This window comes from Dermacentor andersoni, chromosome 7, assembly GCF_023375885.2.
Source record: "Dermacentor andersoni chromosome 7, qqDerAnde1_hic_scaffold, whole genome shotgun sequence".
In the NCBI taxonomy this organism is placed as follows: Eukaryota; Metazoa; Arthropoda; class Arachnida; order Ixodida; family Ixodidae; genus Dermacentor; species Dermacentor andersoni.
Genome location: NC_092820.1, coordinates 179,818,936 through 179,837,960, shown reverse-complemented (window position 1 = coordinate 179,837,960; position 19,025 = coordinate 179,818,936). Strand labels below are relative to the sequence as shown.

Here is a 19,025-nt window from a genome sequence, read left to right as displayed (position 1 = left end):
ATTGCATCGGCGCTGTCATCGCCTATGCCAGTCGCCTTCTTTCCCCTTCAGAGTGCAAATTGTCGATCACTGAGCTCGAGTGCCTCGCACTAGTTTGGGCTGTCGGCAAGTTTCGAACATACTTATTCGGCCGCACCTTTTCGGTCATCAAAGATCACCATGCACTTTGCTGGTTGTCATCCCTCAAACATCCGACTGGACGACTTGGTCGCTGGGCACTGAAACTGCAAGAATACAGCTTTGACATCACTTGCAAGTCTGGCAGACTGCACCAGGATGCGGGCTGCCTATTCCGTCATCCAGTGGATCCTCCCGACTTGTCAGCGCACGATTCGGACGCCTGTGTATTCGCGATAACTGATTTAACCGACATACGAAGCGAACAGCTCCGCGATGCCAATTTGTGGTCAATTATTCACCGTGTTAGGATCGGCCTGCAGCTATTTCAGCCCGCTGCACGTGTTCCAATTTAACCGGACGGGGCGCACTTCAGAGAACTGCGAATAACCGGCGGCCACGTGGCGCGGGGTCAGCTCAGGGGAGTTCTCGAGGGGAGGTGATTGGCGGAACCTCCCCATGAGCTTTTCGAGACGCCAGACAATGGACCGCGGTGGAGGCCCCTATGCCAAGTCCGCTCTGGAATTTAGAGGCGACGGCTGTTCTGCAAAGGTCATCGGCCCTCGAGGCGGCACTGAAACCTGTGCGGCACTGAAACCTGTGCAACACGTGTATGTGAGCCCGCCTCCTCCAAAAGGGCGGGTCATCTACGGTGACGTCGAACGGTGACGTCGAACGATGACTGGACGAACGTTTCCGTCCGCTTGGAATCAAGGGGGGACCAAGTGCTTATAAGCAGCGATTGCCGGCTGCTAGTGCGAGCTCGTCGTCGTGAGCTGAGTGCTCGTTGTCATGCTCGAAATGTACTCGTGAGCTGTGTGCTCGTAAGCTGTTTGCTGTATGCGTCGTCTTGCGTGCACCATTTGGGAGTCACGCTAGACTGTCGATGTATGTCTTGTCTAAGATGTAAATAATGTAAATAAATCCTGCTCGCCTAGTCTTGCCGCCCCAATGTCCTCCCAACAACTACGACCGCTCCAATCCCGACAACTGAATGGCAGCGGTGAGATCGACTTACGCCTCCTAGATCGGCCTACAGCTCCTAAATCGGCATACGACTCGGAGACAGCAACGGCAGCTGACGGACGTTGGCACATGGTGACCGACCGGTATCCTGATCGAGTTGGAGGCGACTTGGGATTGACCACCTCTTGCAACTGACTGGGTACGGCGGAGGACTGGTGATATGGTGCTGCTTCAGTGGGTGAGCGTTTGGTTTTGGCTGTAAGATTTACCAGGCTTCAATTTCTCAGTGTTTTTCGATTTGATTCATTGGGGATCTTTTACTTGTATTTTGATTTGCGTGGGTATCACAACAAGTATTGTGTGACAGCAGAGCCAAAGCTTAACGTAGCGACCATGGTCCTAATGTGTTTGACGAGAGCTGACCTGTTGTGGTTGTGTGAAAAGATCGAGGTAGACGAAGAGGAGGACTTGACGGAAACAGAAATTCGTAAGACAATTCTCGAAAGTGAGAATGATTTGAAATTCATAGAACAAATGGGCAAACGAATTATAAGTAAGAAACGGGAACAGGAAGCAATTAGGTAAGAACAGGAAGAAGCAAGGCAGAAACTGAAAAGCATTTCAGAGGAAGAAGGCCTAACAGAAGTAACGAGGCAGTACATTGAGGCATTGAACAAACAGATTGAAGGTTTTGAGCAGTTAATCGAGCAAAGTCAACAGCGGCTGGAGAAATCTGTAGGCTGGACGCAGCGAAAATGGGAGGAAGTAGATAGCAGATTTTGCTCAAAAGCCGAGAGAAGTAGCAGCACCTGCGAGATTAGCAGCACGTTCATAAGTGAACTCGAAGTGCTAGCAGCTAACAATGCCTTAGTGGCAGCAGAGGCCGTTAAAGGCCAGAGTGAGAGCGACGAGGGGCTGTGCCAACAGAGGACTGTAGAGACAGCTAGGCCAGCTGCGAATGAATTGGCACAGTTACCGCGAGTGTGCGTCGCTTGTAATGTTAGCGAGGTTGCTAGCGAAGTAAAGAGTACTGTTGACCCGACAGACGCGAGCACCCATGTCGAGCCAGATCTGCGTGCCGAGAAGTGCCAGCTGGACGATGCAGTTGAGAGTAGTTCTCGGGATGGCGAGCTCCGTAGCTCACGAGAGAACAACTGCATTGTTCAGGGATCGGTGCGGCTCTCCGCCAGTCTAGGTAGCCAAGAGAGGTATGATTTAGTTAAGGATCATTCAGACTGTGCGAGTAAGAGACCGATCCGGGCCGACGAGATGTGTAACGGCCAGCACGAGGCGCGAGATGACGGCATGAAAGAGAGTTCGAGGAGAAAGCGCCGTAGAAAGAAGCGCCGAAAAGATCAGAATGCGGTGGCTAATGTAGCAAAGCCAAAGACAGCGACAGGCACGAAAAGGCAGGGCGCGGAGGAAAGAAAGGTGCGGTCGTCACGGACAACGTGTGCGCATCAAGCACGTTTTAGCCACCGGTCAAAGGGAGACCGAGAAGCATGTTCTGCACGGACGCAGACAAAGGGCACGGGGCATTTAAATTCCTCGTCGTTCCATCGTTCTTTTCGAAGCTCAGCGTGTAGGGCGAGGGAGCGCAAGGTGGCAAGACGAAACGAGGAGATAGGGAGCAGCGACGCGCTCAATCGAGTTCGGGAGGAAAGAGGGGCACCAGGACGCAAATTGGCAGGAGATTGTAACGTCTTGGAGGAGCTGATAGTGAGTCAGCCCTTTTGTTGTTCCTCAGTAGCCAGAATAGCTTTCAAACCGCGACCACCTCGGGTACGGCTGGAAGTATGAGTCAGACGTAAGCATTTGGAACGGGAGGCCAAGAGAGCTTCCGTGGAAGTAAAGCATGTTGTTTTGTTTTATTTTTGAGCACGCGGATAATTTTCGCGATTTAAGTTTCTTTCAATATGTTAGGTATGAGCTCTGTTTATGTTTTGGTTGAGAAGCTCGAGATTTGAAAGACGCGTTTTTTTTTGTAAACATATAGTATCGCGAGATGTTCATTAATGAGTACATAGGCTTTCTTTTTTCGTGTGTGCGAGTAACCTGAGTAAAGGTTATCGTTGAGAGGCCTATGGTAACGCGCGTGTGTTTTAGTTAACCTTCATTTTTTGTTTTTTTTTATTTTCCAAGGTTAAGCGCGTAGATTTGCACTAAGAGTTCGTAGTTTAATTAGCGCATGTCCTGTGTGGACGGAGTGAAGCAGATTGTTAATGACTTGGTTGTGCTCGTGCGTGTTAAGGGCAGCCGTATTCTGACTTCTTTAGTGAGCGTGCGTAGAACTACTAATTAGCAGACGCATATTTTTTAAAGGTTCTGCGGTGTGCGTGAGTTACGCAAGTTTAGTTGCTCGTTTAAGGAACGTGTCCTGTATGGACTAAAGGAACACATGTAAGTAAGCGTGATGAAAACTTTGTGTATGACGCAAGCACGTGTTCGGAATAGGGACCACAAAGCAAGCGCGATTGCATTTACGTACCTGTGGAGTTGGCCAGACGGTTCAGTGGCAACAGTACGTGAGTACGCCACTGTGATAGGATAAGAACAGGCTGTTCCTGAACTTAGGCTGCTTAAGTTAGGTTTGGGTATTGGTATTTGAGAGCCTTCGGTTTAGTTCTGCGTAAACCTTTGCTCTTGTGCAGCACGACAGTCAGGTTTGGTCGAACTAAAGGGGAACGTGAACGCTCGCTTTGGCGGCACGAAATTTTGAGGTAAACTTTGGGATTCCCAGTTGAGTGATTTGCATTGAAATTGTGATAGGAAGCATGGTAGGTTAGCAGCTAATTCCGGGCGTTTGAACGCTTAGCGGTATTGTGTTGCCCAGTCGACTCTTCTGTGCCAGTTGTTGTGAGATGGTTGAAGGCATTCCAAGTGCGCAGGGGTTGCAGAGAGCAAAGCCATCATCTTGCTCGCCAGCCATTCTCTTCCTGCCCAGCGGTTACCAGCACTGGCCAGGCGAGATTTTCCGGGCCATGGAGGAGCTGTTAGGATCGGCCTGCAGCTATTTCAGCCCGCTGCGCGTGTTCCAATCCAACCGGACGGGGCGCACTTCAGAGAACTGCGGATAACCGGCGGCCACGTGGCGCGGGGTCAGCTCAGGGGAGTTCTCGAGGGGAGGTAATTGGCGGAACCTCCCCATGAGCTTTTCGAGACGCCAGACAATGGACCGCGGTGGAGGCGCCTGTGCGAGGTCCGCTCTGGAATTTAGAGGCGACGGCTGTTCTGCAAAGGTCATCGGCCCTCGAGGCGGCACTAAAACCTGTGCAACACGTGTATGTGAGCCCGCCTCCTCCAAAAGGGCTGGTCAGCTACGGTGACGTCGAACGATGACTGGACGAACGTTTCCGTCCGCTTGGAATCAAGGGGGGACCAAGTGCTTATAAGCAGCGATTGCCGGCTGCTAGTGTGTGCTCGTCGTCGTGAGCTGAGTGCTCGTTGTCATGCTCGAAATGTGCTCGTGAGCTGCGTGCTCGTAAGCTGTTTGCTGTATGCGTCGTCTTGCGTGCACCATTTTGGAGTCACGCTAGACTGTCGATGTATGTCTTGTCTAAGGTGTAAATAATGTAAATAAATCCTGTTCACGGAGTTCCTCTCTACGACCGTCAACTCCTTCAAATGGTGGCAGCGGCGAGATCGTCCGACGACTCCTACATCTGGTTGACAGCGGTGGGATCGTCCGATCTCTAACAACCGTCTGCGCTATCATTACTCTGTCCCGTGCTTACAATTAATCTTATACAGACGCAACACCAGCTCCGATCGCCCAGAGCTCCTACTGGTTGTTCCTGAAACATTCCGTTCCAGTGTTCTCAGACAGCTTCATGACGCCCCGACCGTTGGACATCTCGGAGCAACTCGCACGTACGGTGGCGTTCGGCGTCGGTTCTTCTGGTCAGGCCTCCAGTGCTCTGTGCGCCGATACGTTACTGCTTGCGAGTCCTGTCAGCGCCACAAGCATCCATCCTTGTCGCCAGCCGGTGGTCTTCAGCCCATAGACATTCCTGGTGTCCCGTTCTACCACGTCGGCCTTGATCTCATCGGGCCATTCCCAACATCTCTGACTGGTGACAAGTAGATTGCCGTAGCTACGGACTACGCGACACGATGCGTTATCACGCGGACACTGCCGACAAGCTGTGCCACTGACGTTGCGGAATTTCTCCTTTACAACGTTATTCTTCACAACGGCGTTCCTCGACAGCTGCTGACCGACCGTGGTCGCTCATTGCCGTCCCAAGTCGTCGACGACATTCTTCGCTCGTGTTCCATACGTCACAAGCTAACCACTGCATACTATCCGCAAACCAATGGGCTTACCGAGCGCCTCCACCGTACGCTGACCACAATGCTCTCCATGTACGTTTCCTCAGACCACCGTGATTGGGACAGCACCTTGCCTTATATGACATTTGCCTACAACTCGTCACGCCATGACACCGCTGGCTTTTCCCCCTTTTATCTCTCGTTTGGCCGCCATCCCACATCGCCCTTCGAGACTCTTTTACCATCACCTGTGCACCCTGTTACAGACTGCGCCCGCGATGCCGTTTCTCGTGCTGCAACGGCTCGCCAAATTGTAAGGGATTGCCTTTATGCCTCCCAGCAGTCCCAGAAGGCCCGCTACAATCGCATCACAGAGGCGTTGATTACTCTCCGGGCTCTTCCGTCCTCGTCTAGACGCCTTGCCGCCACGTTGGCATGTCGTCAAAGCTTCTTTCCTGCTACTCCGGGCCTTACAAAGTCCTATGCCAGATCACTGACGTCACGTACGAAATCACTCCATTGGACAGTCGATCATCTGGCGCGTCCGCTACTGATATCGTGCACGTCTCCCGACTTAAGCCTTATGTTGCCGGACACGATCATACTGCTCCTTAAGCGTCGAGACGGCGCTCTCGCCGGCGGGGGTTCCATTTTACGCGCTATTCCCGTGCATTGAAGCACACATCCTGCCGAGCACGGAAGAATGCGCCAGAAAGACGGTGAAGACGACGATCAGAGTAGCACTCGTGTTGTTCTGTCACCTAGCCTGCAGCCGTCTCTCTCTGTACATATTTTGTAAATATAATTTCCTATCCCTTTTGGCTACTCTCATTCCCGTGGCACTATGCTTCAACTATTTCGCGATTTGTTATTGTGTTTTCTTTCCTTAAGAAAGTTGTGTCACCAAACATGGGTGTACATGCGCACTTTTTGCAGTGTTCGGCCAGGCGACTACCGTATCCTTTTCTAACGTCATTACTGTGCTGTCTAGCCCTGTCATTGAACACTGGCCGGTTTGTCCTGTATAAACGTGTCCACAATCTAAGGGTATCTGATACACAACATCTGAAGTGCATTCGGCGTAACTGGTTCGGTGATTAGTATGACACTGCGTGCGTTTCTGGTGCTTCTTGTTTTGAAGGTTACACACTGCTGACAATTTACAAGGCGCTGAAAAAACTAGATTGACATTGTGTCGGTTTGCGACCTTTTTCAAATTACGTGAAACTTTATGGAGGTATGGGATTACATGCACAGGTATTTTGCCACAATCTTTGGTTGGGCACTTCCTTCCCCGTTTTAATTTTTGGCGCAATGTTTCACAGACAAATGAAATGACAGACACTGGAAAACCTGCATGTTTCAATCTGTCTACTTGGCTAGACATACTATGCTCAATTTGAACAGATGACTTTTGCAAAGCACTCTGAAGGCATCTGGTGGCTGTGCCCCTCTTTATCAATTTCGAATGCGCGCTATCGAAATGCACAACATTTTCTTAGACCTTGGGTATCGGGAGTTTCACGCGCAAGTTTTACGCCAGTTTTTTACATCGGCGGTGTCTGTCTGAGGCCGCGAACAAGCGAACGAAGAAGGCGCCTGGAAGTGATGGGAATCGCGCGCCTGGGAAAGCACGTAGGAGTGCGCTCAGCGCGCTGCAAAGTACGACCACCTAGAGAAATCTGTAGGTAACGTTGAGCGAAGTGGGTATGGAGAAACTAGGCGAAGCCACAGAACACCTATGGCGAAGCATCGTGCTGGAGAAAGGTAGGCGAATGCGCGCTGAGTTTAGCTCCTCTGGCGGCTGCTACAGGTTTTCTCTGCGATGCGTACGTGCTAGGTTCGTCTCGTGGCAATGTCCTACGCTGTGTGCGCGAGTAAAAGTGTGCGACGGTGAGCCGTCGATGGCGGCTCAATCCCGCGTGCGTAAGGAGAGGAAGCGCGCCGTATTCCGTCGTGCGCATGGCACCAGGGGAGGGGAGGGAGATGAGGGTAGCTATGGGGGCTTGCTGGTACGGCGTATCTTATTTTGTTGTAGCGCAAGCTGAAGAAGGACAACAGAAAAGCACATCTGACACACACAGCGCTAACTTTCAACAACAGATTTATTTCCCGTTCTCGTCGCTGTATATACGCCCTTGCAACGTCATACAGCCCGCGTAAAATGTTGCTAAAAATGAAAAAAAAAAAAAAAGAAAAAACTGGGAACCACACGTAAACAGTCTTTTGACTCATATATTCAGAGACATGTACACGTTCAGCGCGAGCAAAGATAATTGAGCTCTTTTGAGCATAATGGAAGGTTTACTGACGCATGCGTCGCCAATGTTGATATGTGTCTAGCTTCTATTATCAAGCGTGTCATCTCACGCCTGCTTCTACTCATGATGACTGTTTCTTTAAATCTAAGTTCGCATTTGCATCTCTGGCAATGGTTGGCAAGAAAGCCATAGGCGGTCAAGTTGTTTACTTTGTTATTAATGTTAAATGACAGGTTAGGAGAACACAATAACAAAGCAAACAACTTGGCCGCCGACGGCTTTCTTGCCATCCATTGCCAGAGATCCAAATGCGAACCTAGATTTAAAGAAACAGTCATCAAGAGTAGAAGCAGGTGTGAGATGACTCGCTTGATAATAGAAGCTAGACACAGATACATTCGGCGACGCATGCGCCAGTAAGCCTTCCATTTCATTATCCTCAAAATAGCTCAATTACCTTCGTTCGCGCTGAACGTGTACATGTCTATCAATATGTGAGTCAAAGAACTGCTACGTGTGGTTCCCAGTTAATTTCTTGTTCATTTTTAGCGAAATTTTACACGAGCTGTATGACGTTGCACGGGTCTATATATAGCGACGAGAACGGGAAATTATTGTTAAAAGTTAGCGCTGTGTGTGTCAGATGTGCCTTCTGTTGTCCTTGTTCAGCTTGCGCTACAACAAAACAAGGGGAGGGAGGGGGGCGTTGTACTTCAGCCGCGCGCGGTCGCTCTCGCTTTATATTGAAAGCGATCTGCTTTGGGGGCATAGTCGTGGGCCGATGGCTCATAGCTTTGCGTGCGCTGTTTTCACACTGTTTTCGCCACTCAGTTTGCGTTGAAGCGATAGACAGCAGGAAGTTTACTTCGCTCACTGCTGCTGCCGCGATTCTTAAAATTATGGGGTTTTACGTGCCAAAACAACTTTCTGATTATGAGGCACGCAGTAGTGGAGGACTCCGGAAATTTTGACCACCTGGGGTTCTTTAACGTGCACCTAAATCTAAGTACACGGGTGTTTTCACATTTCGCCCCCATCGAAATGCGGCCGCCGTGACCGGGATTCGATCCCGCGACCTCGTGCTTCGTGCTCAGCAGCCCAACACCATAGCCACTGAGCAACCAGGGCGGGTCTGCCGCGATTCTTGACGCCAGCGTTTCGACAGCAAGTGTCCGCGGTCATCGAGTATGACGTTTCGTTTCTTTCTTTATTACACGCACACTTTTCGTTCTACAGGATACGCACAATCTGTACGGTCGCCCATCAATGGCTAGTAGAGGGCCCATTTAGAAATACACATAGGATGACGTGTTATTAAATAATGCTAATAATGAGTCTAGTAATGAGTGTGTTTGTATTAACAAAGGATGCAAGAACATACAACACTTCGCAATAAACACAAGAGTTCATGTTTGCCTGTGCGCGCTGACACCATGCTAGGCAATGTAGACAGTAAGCGAATGCTTACAACGGGGCGTTCTACGGGGCTCATGAACGTCTCGCGGAAAAAAGCCGCCACGAACTTGTGCCTGTTCTATACTGAGATGCAGTGGAGATGACCAGTTGGGAGTAAAAGATCTAGAATAGTAAGCTGTTGGCCTAGTTGGTTTGACATGATTTATGCAAAGGGGAGCGTAAAAGCATTGCCGAAAAAGGAGACGTGGACATGGTAACCTTTGTATTAGTGCCCCGTTAGTGCACTGATGAATAAGGAATTTACGTTCCTCGCCCTTGGCTGAAGTTTCGACGCCCCCTTCTCTGCCCCCCTCCCCCCAAAGGTTTTTTTTGGGATGACTTCTGTCAGGCTACTTGCACCTGCCGTTGTTGCTATCATCATCATCAGCAGCAGCAGCAGCAGCAGCAGCAGCAGCATCATCATCAGCCTGATTACGCCCACTGCAGGGCAAAGGCCTCTCCCATACTTCAACAACCCCGGTCATGTACTAATTGTGGCCATGTCGTCCCTGCAAACTTCTTAATCTTATCCGCCCACCTAACTTTCTGCCGCCCCCTGCTACGCTTCCCTTCCCTTGGAATCCAGTCCGTTACCATTATTGACCACCGGTTATCTTCCCTCCTCATTACATGTCCTGCCCATGCCCATTTCTTTTTCTTGATTTCAACTAAGATGTCATTACTCGTGTTTGTTCCCTCACCCAATCTGCTCTTTTCTTATCCCTTAATGTTACACCCATCATACTTCTTTCCATAGCTCGTTGCGTCGTCCTCAATTTGAGCAGAACCCTTTTCGTAAGCCTCCAGGTTTCTGCCCCGTAGGTGAGTACTGGTAAGACACAGCTGTTATACACTTTTCTCTTGAGGGATAATGGCAACCTGCTGTTCATGATCCGAGAATGCCTGCCAAACGCACCCCAGCCCATTCTTATTCTTCTGATTATTTCCGTCTCATGATCCGGATCCGTGGTCACTACCTGCCCTAAGTAGATGTATTCCCTTACCACTTCCAGTGCCTCGCTACCTATCGTAAACTGCTGTTCTCTTCCTAGACTGTTAAACATTACTTTAGTTTTCTGTAGATTAATTTTCAGACCCACCCTTCTGCTTTGCCTCTCCAGGTCAGTGAGCATGCATTGCAATTGGTCTCCTGAGTTACTAAGCAAGGCAATATCATCAGCGAATCGCAAGTTGCTAAGGTATTCTCCATCAACTTTTATCCCCAATTCTTCCCACTCCAGGTCTCTGAATACCTCCTGTAAACATGCTGTGAATAGCATTGGAGATATCGTATCTCCCTGTCTGACGCCTTTCTTTATTGGGATTTTGTTGCTTTCTTTGTGGAGGATTACGGTGGCTGTGGAACCGCTATAGGTATCTTCCAGTATCTTTACATACGGCTCGTCTACACCCTGATTCCGTAATGCCTCCATGACTGCTGAGGTTTCGACAGAATCAAACGCTTTCTCGTAATCAATGAAGGCTATATATAAGGGTTGGTTATATTCCGCACATTTCTCTATCACCTGATTGATAGTGTGAATATGGTCTATTGTTGAGTAGCCTTTACGGAATCCTGCCTGGTCCTTTGGTTGACAGAAGTCTAAGGTATTCCTGATTCTATTTGCGATTACCTTAGTAAATACTTTGTAGGGAACGGACAGTAAGCTGATCGGTCTATAATTTTTCAAGTCTTCGGCGTCCCCTTTCTTATGGATTAGGATTATGATAGCGTTCTTCCACGATTCCGGTACGCTCGAGGTCATGAGGCATTGCGTATACAGGGTGGCCAGTTTCTCTAGAACAATCTGCCCACCATCCTTCACCAACTCTGCTGTTACCTGATCCTCCCCAGCTGCCTTCCCCCTTTTCATATCTCCCAAGGCTCTCTTTACTTCTTCCGGCGTTACCTGTGGGATTTCGAATTCCTCTGGACTATTTTCTCTTCCATTATCGTCGTGGGTGCCACTGGTACTGTATAAATCTCTATAGAACTCCTCAGCCACTTGAATTATCTCATCCATATTAGTAATGATATTGCCGGCTTTGTCTCTTAACGCATACATCTGATTCTTGCCAATTCCTAGTTTCTTCTTGACTGCTTTTAGGCTTCCTCCGTTCCTGAGAGCATGTTCAATTCTATCCATATTATACTTGCTTATGTCAGCTGTCTTACGCTTGTTGATTAACTTCGAAAGTTCTGCCAGTTCTATTCTAGCTGTAGGGTTAGAGGCTTTCACAAATTGGCGTTTCTTGATCAGATCTTTTGTCTCCTGCGATAGTTTACTGGTATCCTGCCTAACGGAGTTACCACCGGCTTCCATTGCACACTCCTTAATGATGCCCACAATATTGTCGTTCATTGCTTCAACACTAAGGTCCTCTTCTGAGTTAAAGCCGTATACCTGTTCTGTAGCTTGATCTGGAATTCCTCTATATTCCCTCTTACCGCTAACTCATTGATCGGCTTCTTATGTACCAGTTTCTTCCGTTCGCTCCTCAGGTCTAGGCTACTTCGAGTTCTTACCATCCTGTGTTCACAGCAGCGCACCTTGCCCAGCACGTCCACATCTTGTATGATGCCAGGGTTAGCGCAGAGTATGAAATCTATTTCATTTCTAGTCTCGCCGTTCGGGCTCCTCCACTTCCACTTTTGGCTATCCCGCTTGCGGAAGAAGGTGTTCATTATCCGCATATCATTCTGTTCCGCAAACTCTACTAATAACTCTCCCCTGCTATTCCTAGTGCCTATGCCATAATCCCCCACTGCCTTGTCTCCAGCTTGCTTCTTGCCTACCTTGGAATTAAAGTCGCCCATTAGTATTGTGTATTTTGTTTTCACTCTACCCATCGCCGATTCCACGTCTTAATAGAAGCTTTCGACTTCCTGGTCATCATGACTGGATGTAGGGGCGTAGACCTGTACAACCTCAATTTTGTACCTCTTATTAAGTTTCACGACAAGACCTGGCACCCTCTCGTTAATGCTATAGAATTCCTGTATGTTACCAGCTATATTCTTATTAATCAGGAATCCGACTCCTAGTTCTAGTCTCTCTGCTAAGCCCCGGTAGCACAGGACGTGCCCGCTTTGTAGCACTGTATATGCTTCTCTTGGCCTCCTAACTTCACTGAGCCCTATTATATCCCATTTACTGCCCTCAAATTCCTCCGATAGCAGTGCTAGACTCGCCTCACTAGATAACGTTCTAGCGTTAAACGTTGCCAGGTTCATATTCCAATGGCGGCCTGTCCGGAGCCAGGGATTCTTAGCACCCTCCGCTGCGTCGCAGGTCTGACCGCCGCCGTGGTCAGTTGCTTCGCAGCTGCTGCGGACAGAGGGCCGGGGTTTGATTGTTGTGTTCATATAGGAGGTTGTGGCCAAGTACTGCACCAGGGCGGCCAATCCTGCTCTGGTGAGGGAGTGCATTACCGGTTCTGGTCACCGGGATCAGGCCACACTCCAGGCCTGTTTATGCAATTTTATCAACACGCGTTTTTTTTTTTTTTTTTTTTTTTAATCCGGTGGAAAATTGCCGGCACCGGGATTCGAGCCACGGACCTCTTGCACGTGAGGCGGGTGTTCTACCTCTACGCCACCGCTGCACGTTCAGCAGGTGAATTTTATATATATATATATATATATATATATATATATATATATATATGTAATGTAAACATTTTTACAATTCTCAATGGTAGCGCATGCGCAATAACGTTCCTGGTTGGTTCTCTCCGAAAATAAACCTAGTTGCAAGTGAGCGTCTTTCCTGTGCACGTCTACTTTTTCCGCAAGGCTTCTGCGCTCCCCTTTGCACAAATCAAGCAAAATATATCTCACATTCCTACGGCCAGACCCTCTCTCGACCTTTGCTTCCGCTGGAACTTGGTGGTGTCGTCGGCACGATATTTCGTCTGTGACAGTGTTTGGGCTTCTTGATTCGCTGTCGTCCTGGTGGGTTGTGACCTGTGTGTGATTGGCTACAGCGAGGAGGGAGGGTTGGAACAGAGGTGTTATAATGACGGTGCGGAGAGAGAACAGGCTGCTCTGGGCGATGGAAACGATGTTCATCCAGACGCTCATTCCTAAACACGATATTTTATTGAGATATCAATAAAATCGTCTGCATCGCCGTAGCCATGAGGTTCCGTCTAAAGTCCAGGGACGATAAATTCGTCGTCGCGCGCCGTATACTGTATGTGTATGTGAAAAAGTGCGAAGGTGAGCTGGTGAACGCGGCTCCATCTCGCGTGCGCGAGCGAGAAAGGCGGGCTGAAGGCGCGCCCTCTCCTGTCGTTCACGCGAGGCAAAGGGGATAGGCTAGGGAGGAGGGCGTTCTTCTCCGGCAGCTCCTGCGTCTGGCGCTGCCGCGCGAGCCCTGTCTTGAATACGATCTGCGACGCGGACAGTGTAGGCATCAAGGCGCACGGGGGGTCGATAGCGTCGTGTGCGTATAGCACCCATACGCTTGCGCGTCATCTGCGTTCACGAAGTGAAACGTCAATGCAACCTTTTATGCGAAGCATATTACTAGAGCTCAACCCAGCTCCTCAGGCGCAGCGGTGTCGCCTTCAATACCACGTGACACCGTGACGTCACGACAGAGGAGAAACGGGGCTCCAACTCGCGGCGTCGCCTTCAAGGCTGACCACGTGACACCGTGACGTCACGACAGAGGAGAAACGGGGCTCGAACTCGCGCCGTCGCTCGCGGCGTCGCGGCGGTATATAAGCAGCTGCGCTTGTTTCTAGGTGGCTTAGGCTCAACTCTTGCAAGATGGGCTGGGTGGGAATCGAACCAGGGTCTCCGGAGTGTGAGACAGAGACGCTACCACTGAGCCACGAGTACGATGCTTCGAAGCGGTACAAAAGCGCCTCTAGTGAATGCGGTGTTGCCTTAGAAACTAGCTTCGTTGCCGCGCCGAACGCTGCGTTGCTCGACGCTCACCGCGTCCAATGCGGGGCGCGTAGTCGCTGCGCCGTAGCCCATTGTCTTACACCCCTTGGCGGGTCGACGGGAACGCTGTCGCGTTCCACTCTTGAAGGCGAAGCAGAGTAACGCATGAGTTGTTTCTTCGTCTAGCCGAACCAAATATAGCCAAGCAACAGCAGTTCACCAGGCTAAACAGTGGTTCAACAACTAAAATAAAGGCTAGTATGCTTCGCATCCTGGGCTTAACCTTAGCTAAGCCACAGCCATTTTTTTCACGTCGCTCTACAATTTCTCGTTAACACTTTTCATCTAATTAAAGTACTTGAGAATGATGATTAATTCATTATGGCTAATTATGTAATTAGACAGAATACAAAAATAACCTAATTATCTCCAAGCGACGGTAAACAACATTACTTCGGTTCTGTCCAGCTAAGTGGAATTTTTATGTTTTTAAATATTGGGGCATGCTAATTGGGACACCCTTTATACTATGTGTTTCAGCGAACACTTTCAAAAATTTTTAAAGGTTTCCTGTGGCAGATAGAACAATTCTAGTTCATGAGCTGGTCTACTCGAAGAGGCGGACATGCAGAAAAATTGAAATGCATAACCGACTAATTAGCAAAATATATCTAAGTATGTTTTAACTAATTACTTTAGGGCCCATTTTACAAATTACAAATTCTAGCCGTGCAGTTCGCAAGGCGTATTCAATTGCAACGAATTATCAGGATGACACTAGTTTTGAGAGATGAATTCCCGAATTTTGCGGAGAAATGCATTGGGATTCCGGTTACTTTCTTAACACAACGTAGTTTTGTGCATTCAAGCGCGAATGTAACTGGAACCCCAATGCATTTCTCCGCAATGTTCGGGAATTAATATCTCGAAACTGATGTCATCCTGAGAATTCATGGTTATATTGCGCTCGGTTTTACACAGACGATATTAAGGAAGGACAGGACGTGGACGGACGTAGCGCAATGAAATTATGAAGGTTCACCAACTAGCCCCCTTCATTGCTTTACTGAGAATTCATTCCAAGTGCATCCGATCGCCTTGCGAACTCCACTGCTAGAATTTGTAAACTGCAATATGCGCCATAAGGTCATTAGTTAAAAAGTTAACAGGCGAGTTTTTATTAAATAGTCGATTATGCATTTAATATTTTTGTGCAAGTAGTGTCCGCCGCTTCCTGTAGACCACCTCATGAACAAGAATTGTGCTATCTGGCACAGGCAACGTTTAAGAATTTTTGAAAGTGTTCGCTGAAACACCCTGTATATGCATATAATTGAAAAGCTGTTTCAGTTCTGAAAAACGGTCTGTTATGTCGACGTTCGGGCGCGGGATGGGCTCAAGCCGGAAAATCGACATAATAAACAGTTGTTTCTAAAGGGACACTAAAGGCAGATATTAAGTCAAGCTAAAGTGATAGACTAGTGGTCAAGGATCTCTAAGGCGTCAATATTATCGCGAACAGAGTCGCAATAAATAAGAAATTGAGGTAAATGCAGGACATGATTAGAGACTTCCCCAGGACGTGCAAGCACTAGCCTGATGACGAAAGCACTCCTCAGTTAAATTCTTTCACTAGTACTCAACCACTCGTTGGAAAAAACATCCTTGTATTGTATTATAAGACGAAATAAAATGCTACTTGTTCAGTTCTATTTCATTCTTAGAAAGAAAAACTCATTGAAACTACCCTTTACACCGACGCGGGCGTCGAAAGGTATCGTTTTAACGCCACTCCGCGCCGCCCACGCGTTTCAGTAGTTTCGTTATCGCATAGTGCTGCGCTGGTTTTGCTGGCCCGCGAAACTCGCACAAACTGCAAGCAGAATAGAATTCAACTCCCACGTGATGTCGCGTGATGCCCGAACGGTCTACGCCACTTGACCGAAAAGCAGCTGCAGCGGCGAATCCACCGCTCTGTCTTGGCTCGGTATCGCCGTCTGTCGGGCGCCGTTTTACTCAACGACGGCAGCAAAGGGTGGTGATGGCGTATGCAATGTCACCACTCCGCAGAGACTAGCGCAAGAGTGGACACGGGACACTAAAAAGGCGACAAGGTCAAGCGCTATGTCCTTGTCCTTGTCGCCTTTTTAGTGCCCCGTGTCCACTTTTGCGCTGATCTCTCCAGCATGGAATACCAACTAGCCCGGTCTCACATCCTGCGTCACCACTCCCCTAGTTTGGTGGCAGGAGACTTGAATTTTCAAAAAGGTATTCGTACCCTTGAGATGCAATTTTCTCGTGAACTAAGTCTTTTCTGGGCACGAAACAAGCGTTGCGAGTTTTCTGGAATGGTATTTAAACAGTCCACATCAACTTAGTATTCGCCTTTAGTGTCCCTTTAAGAAGCGCGTAAACTTTAACCCTACGGTAAAACAAGCTATTTACCACTTACCTGGCCTGCAGACGTACTTCCAATAGATGAGCTCCCTCTGGTAGCCGTTTTCGCAGTCACACACGTTGCTCACGCACAGGGCATGCTCGTCCATCTCGATGCACTGGTTGTGCGAGTAGCACTGGTTCGGGAAGAAACCTGCAAACGAACGTATTAGAGATGGTCGATAAATTTTCTTATTCGTTTAACAATGAATAATTCATCTCTTTAGCCTTTAATCGATAAATCACTCTTGATGCAGGCAATTTTCCCCGATTAATTGATTAATCAAAATTTCTGCCGGGCACTTTTGAAAAGGTTGACACACAGCTATCTACAGTTGTTGAGCACTATTTTAATGTTTGAGATTTGGAACACACAAGAATTTTGAAACACAATTCTATAAAAGTTTGATAAAGGATAATCTTTACAGTACAGTACAGTTAAACACGCAAAATGGCAAAAGTGAAAGGTAAAGTCCAAGAGAAACATGCACGAAACTGCAATATACAGAGGGGAAAGAAAATTACTGGCTTAGGATTTTAAACAACATGCTCTTTTATATACAGCGAAGGAATTTCAATTGGCTGGGATGTTTGGGCGAAACCGGCACTTTCTTTGAATGGCCACACAACCAGCATGACAGAATAGATGCTCAGACGCTATAGATTGGCTGGAATAGACATGAACTACATGGCTATGTCAAAATACATGATTCAAACCAGCGCGCAAGCTATGCCACGTCTGTAGTGGACTGGGAGTGGCACGACGATGAACGACTAGGTTGTTATGTATGCCTTGAATTGCGAGGACATTTCAAAGTCTCCGGCTACGGGCGGCATGGTGGCGTGTCTGGTGTGCCGGAGGCGAAGTGCTAGGCACAGCATCACTCGGGACTCGTAAAAACAGTCGACAGTCGCTCTACCACAGCCGCGGAGTCACTGGTTGTGACCACCCTTCCGGTACGCTTTCTTCGCGCCACTGCTGCTGAACTCTCAAAAACGATTATGTGAACGGGCCTACTCGATTAAGTCAGTAAAATGAAAGGAGGTGGGCATTGTTAAAGATTATTCGTTCTGCGGGATACAGTTAACAGAATAATCGATTAATAATTCATCGATATTACCAACCGTAGAACGTATTTGCGAAAATTACCTCACGTCACTGGATGATTAAGGAGCCCCCTCCGAAACCAGGGTAGTGGGGTACCAAGCTTGTCATGTCCAGGAATTCTGGACATTCTCCTTCAGAACTTCACGGCAATGCACAAGTGTAACTCAATGGGAAAATTTAAAAAAATATACATTTCAGAATATAAAAAAGAATGAAGATCAAAAAGTTTCAACTGACTACAACGAGAGGGTAGTCCCTTCCAACAACATATGCATTTATATCACTCATAATCGAAACATTGGTTGTGGTTTAAAGGCGTGTTTTGGTCACTGATGTGCGGCGAAGTACCACGACAGGGATTAATCAGTTCCAACTAATAATGCAAATTAATTGCCAAAATCGTCTTGCACCCTGCCGGCTGAGGGCACATTGACTTGAAGAAGTGGCAAATTTAAACAATAAGGCAATTTATTATAGCTGGCGTTCGAACGGTAATGGTAGAGGGTGTTGTGGAATAAGAGACGGAGAACTTTGAACTGATGGAAAAACGACAGACGTCCGTTCGCTTCGAGCGCATCAAGAAGACTGCTTTATTTTTCACTAGAGGGTATGGGAAATGGGAGAGAGTAGTGAGTAGGAGAAAGTCACAATACACCATGCCACACAAGCATTCTTGCACCACGCACGCACCAAAGCCATCGCCACAGGCCGGGCTGCCAGGGTCATGAGCCTCCGGGACATGAACGCTTGAGTGCAGTGGAGCCGTGCGGGGGCCCAAAGGACCTGCGTGTCCGCAACTCCCCTGTGTGCAATAAAGTTGTCACCACCACCTCCACACTTGGAAGGCACCACCGCACCGCCGCTCGCCGTTTGCATACAACGCGCCCGCCAGTAAGGCACGTAGTTTGAGGGGTATCAAATGTCCGGCGCCTCTGAGAAGTTCTCCTTGCCACTGCGTCGGCGGCCCGCAGCGCGGGGGTTTATCTGGTGTCTGGCGCCGCTGGGAAGGGGGACTTTTTGGCTCCAGAATGGAGGAAATACAACAACCTCCCCCGGATGAGCGAACTATTATTGAGCTCATTGCTCCACAATCTCCAAGGGATACAGCAGCTGTATCGGTCGCTTCACCTCAGTTCCCCCACTTAATACCAGTTTGCAGGACCGCACCCTGCCGTCTCTACCCTTAAATGTTTCCTTAATTCTGGCGGTCTTCCACATGTGGCGTTTCAAACGGTCTTCCTTCAGGAGCACCAATGCGCCTTTCTTCAGATCACTCGATGTCGTTGGTCGGCACATATGTGCCGATCTGAGCTCCAATAAGTACTCTTTCCGCCACCGTCTCCAGAAACCATCGGCCATGGCAGTCCGGTACTTCCAGCGTCGTGAGAGATGCATTCCACCGCCAGGAATTTCGTCCGGCAGCAGGTGTGGAGGAAGAGTCGTCAACCTTCTTCCGACAAGGAAATGAGCCGGTGACAGCGGTTCTGGTTCTTGAGCATCATCATATATGAAA

General features: G+C 48.6%; 1 protein-coding gene across 4 annotated transcripts in view; it reads right to left on the bottom strand.

The window, feature by feature from the left end:
- LOC126533193 (uncharacterized) overlaps positions 1 to 19,025 on the bottom strand; it is a 344,485-nt gene that overhangs the window by 149,938 nt on the left and 175,522 nt on the right. For all 4 annotated transcript variants that reach the window (XM_055071630.2, XM_050180468.3, XM_055071631.2 and 1 more), the window contains one exon: positions 16,421 to 16,558. In XM_055071630.2, the coding sequence (XP_054927605.1) occupies positions 16,421 to 16,558 (138 nt within the window). The remainder of the gene's footprint in view (positions 1 to 16,420; positions 16,559 to 19,025) is intronic.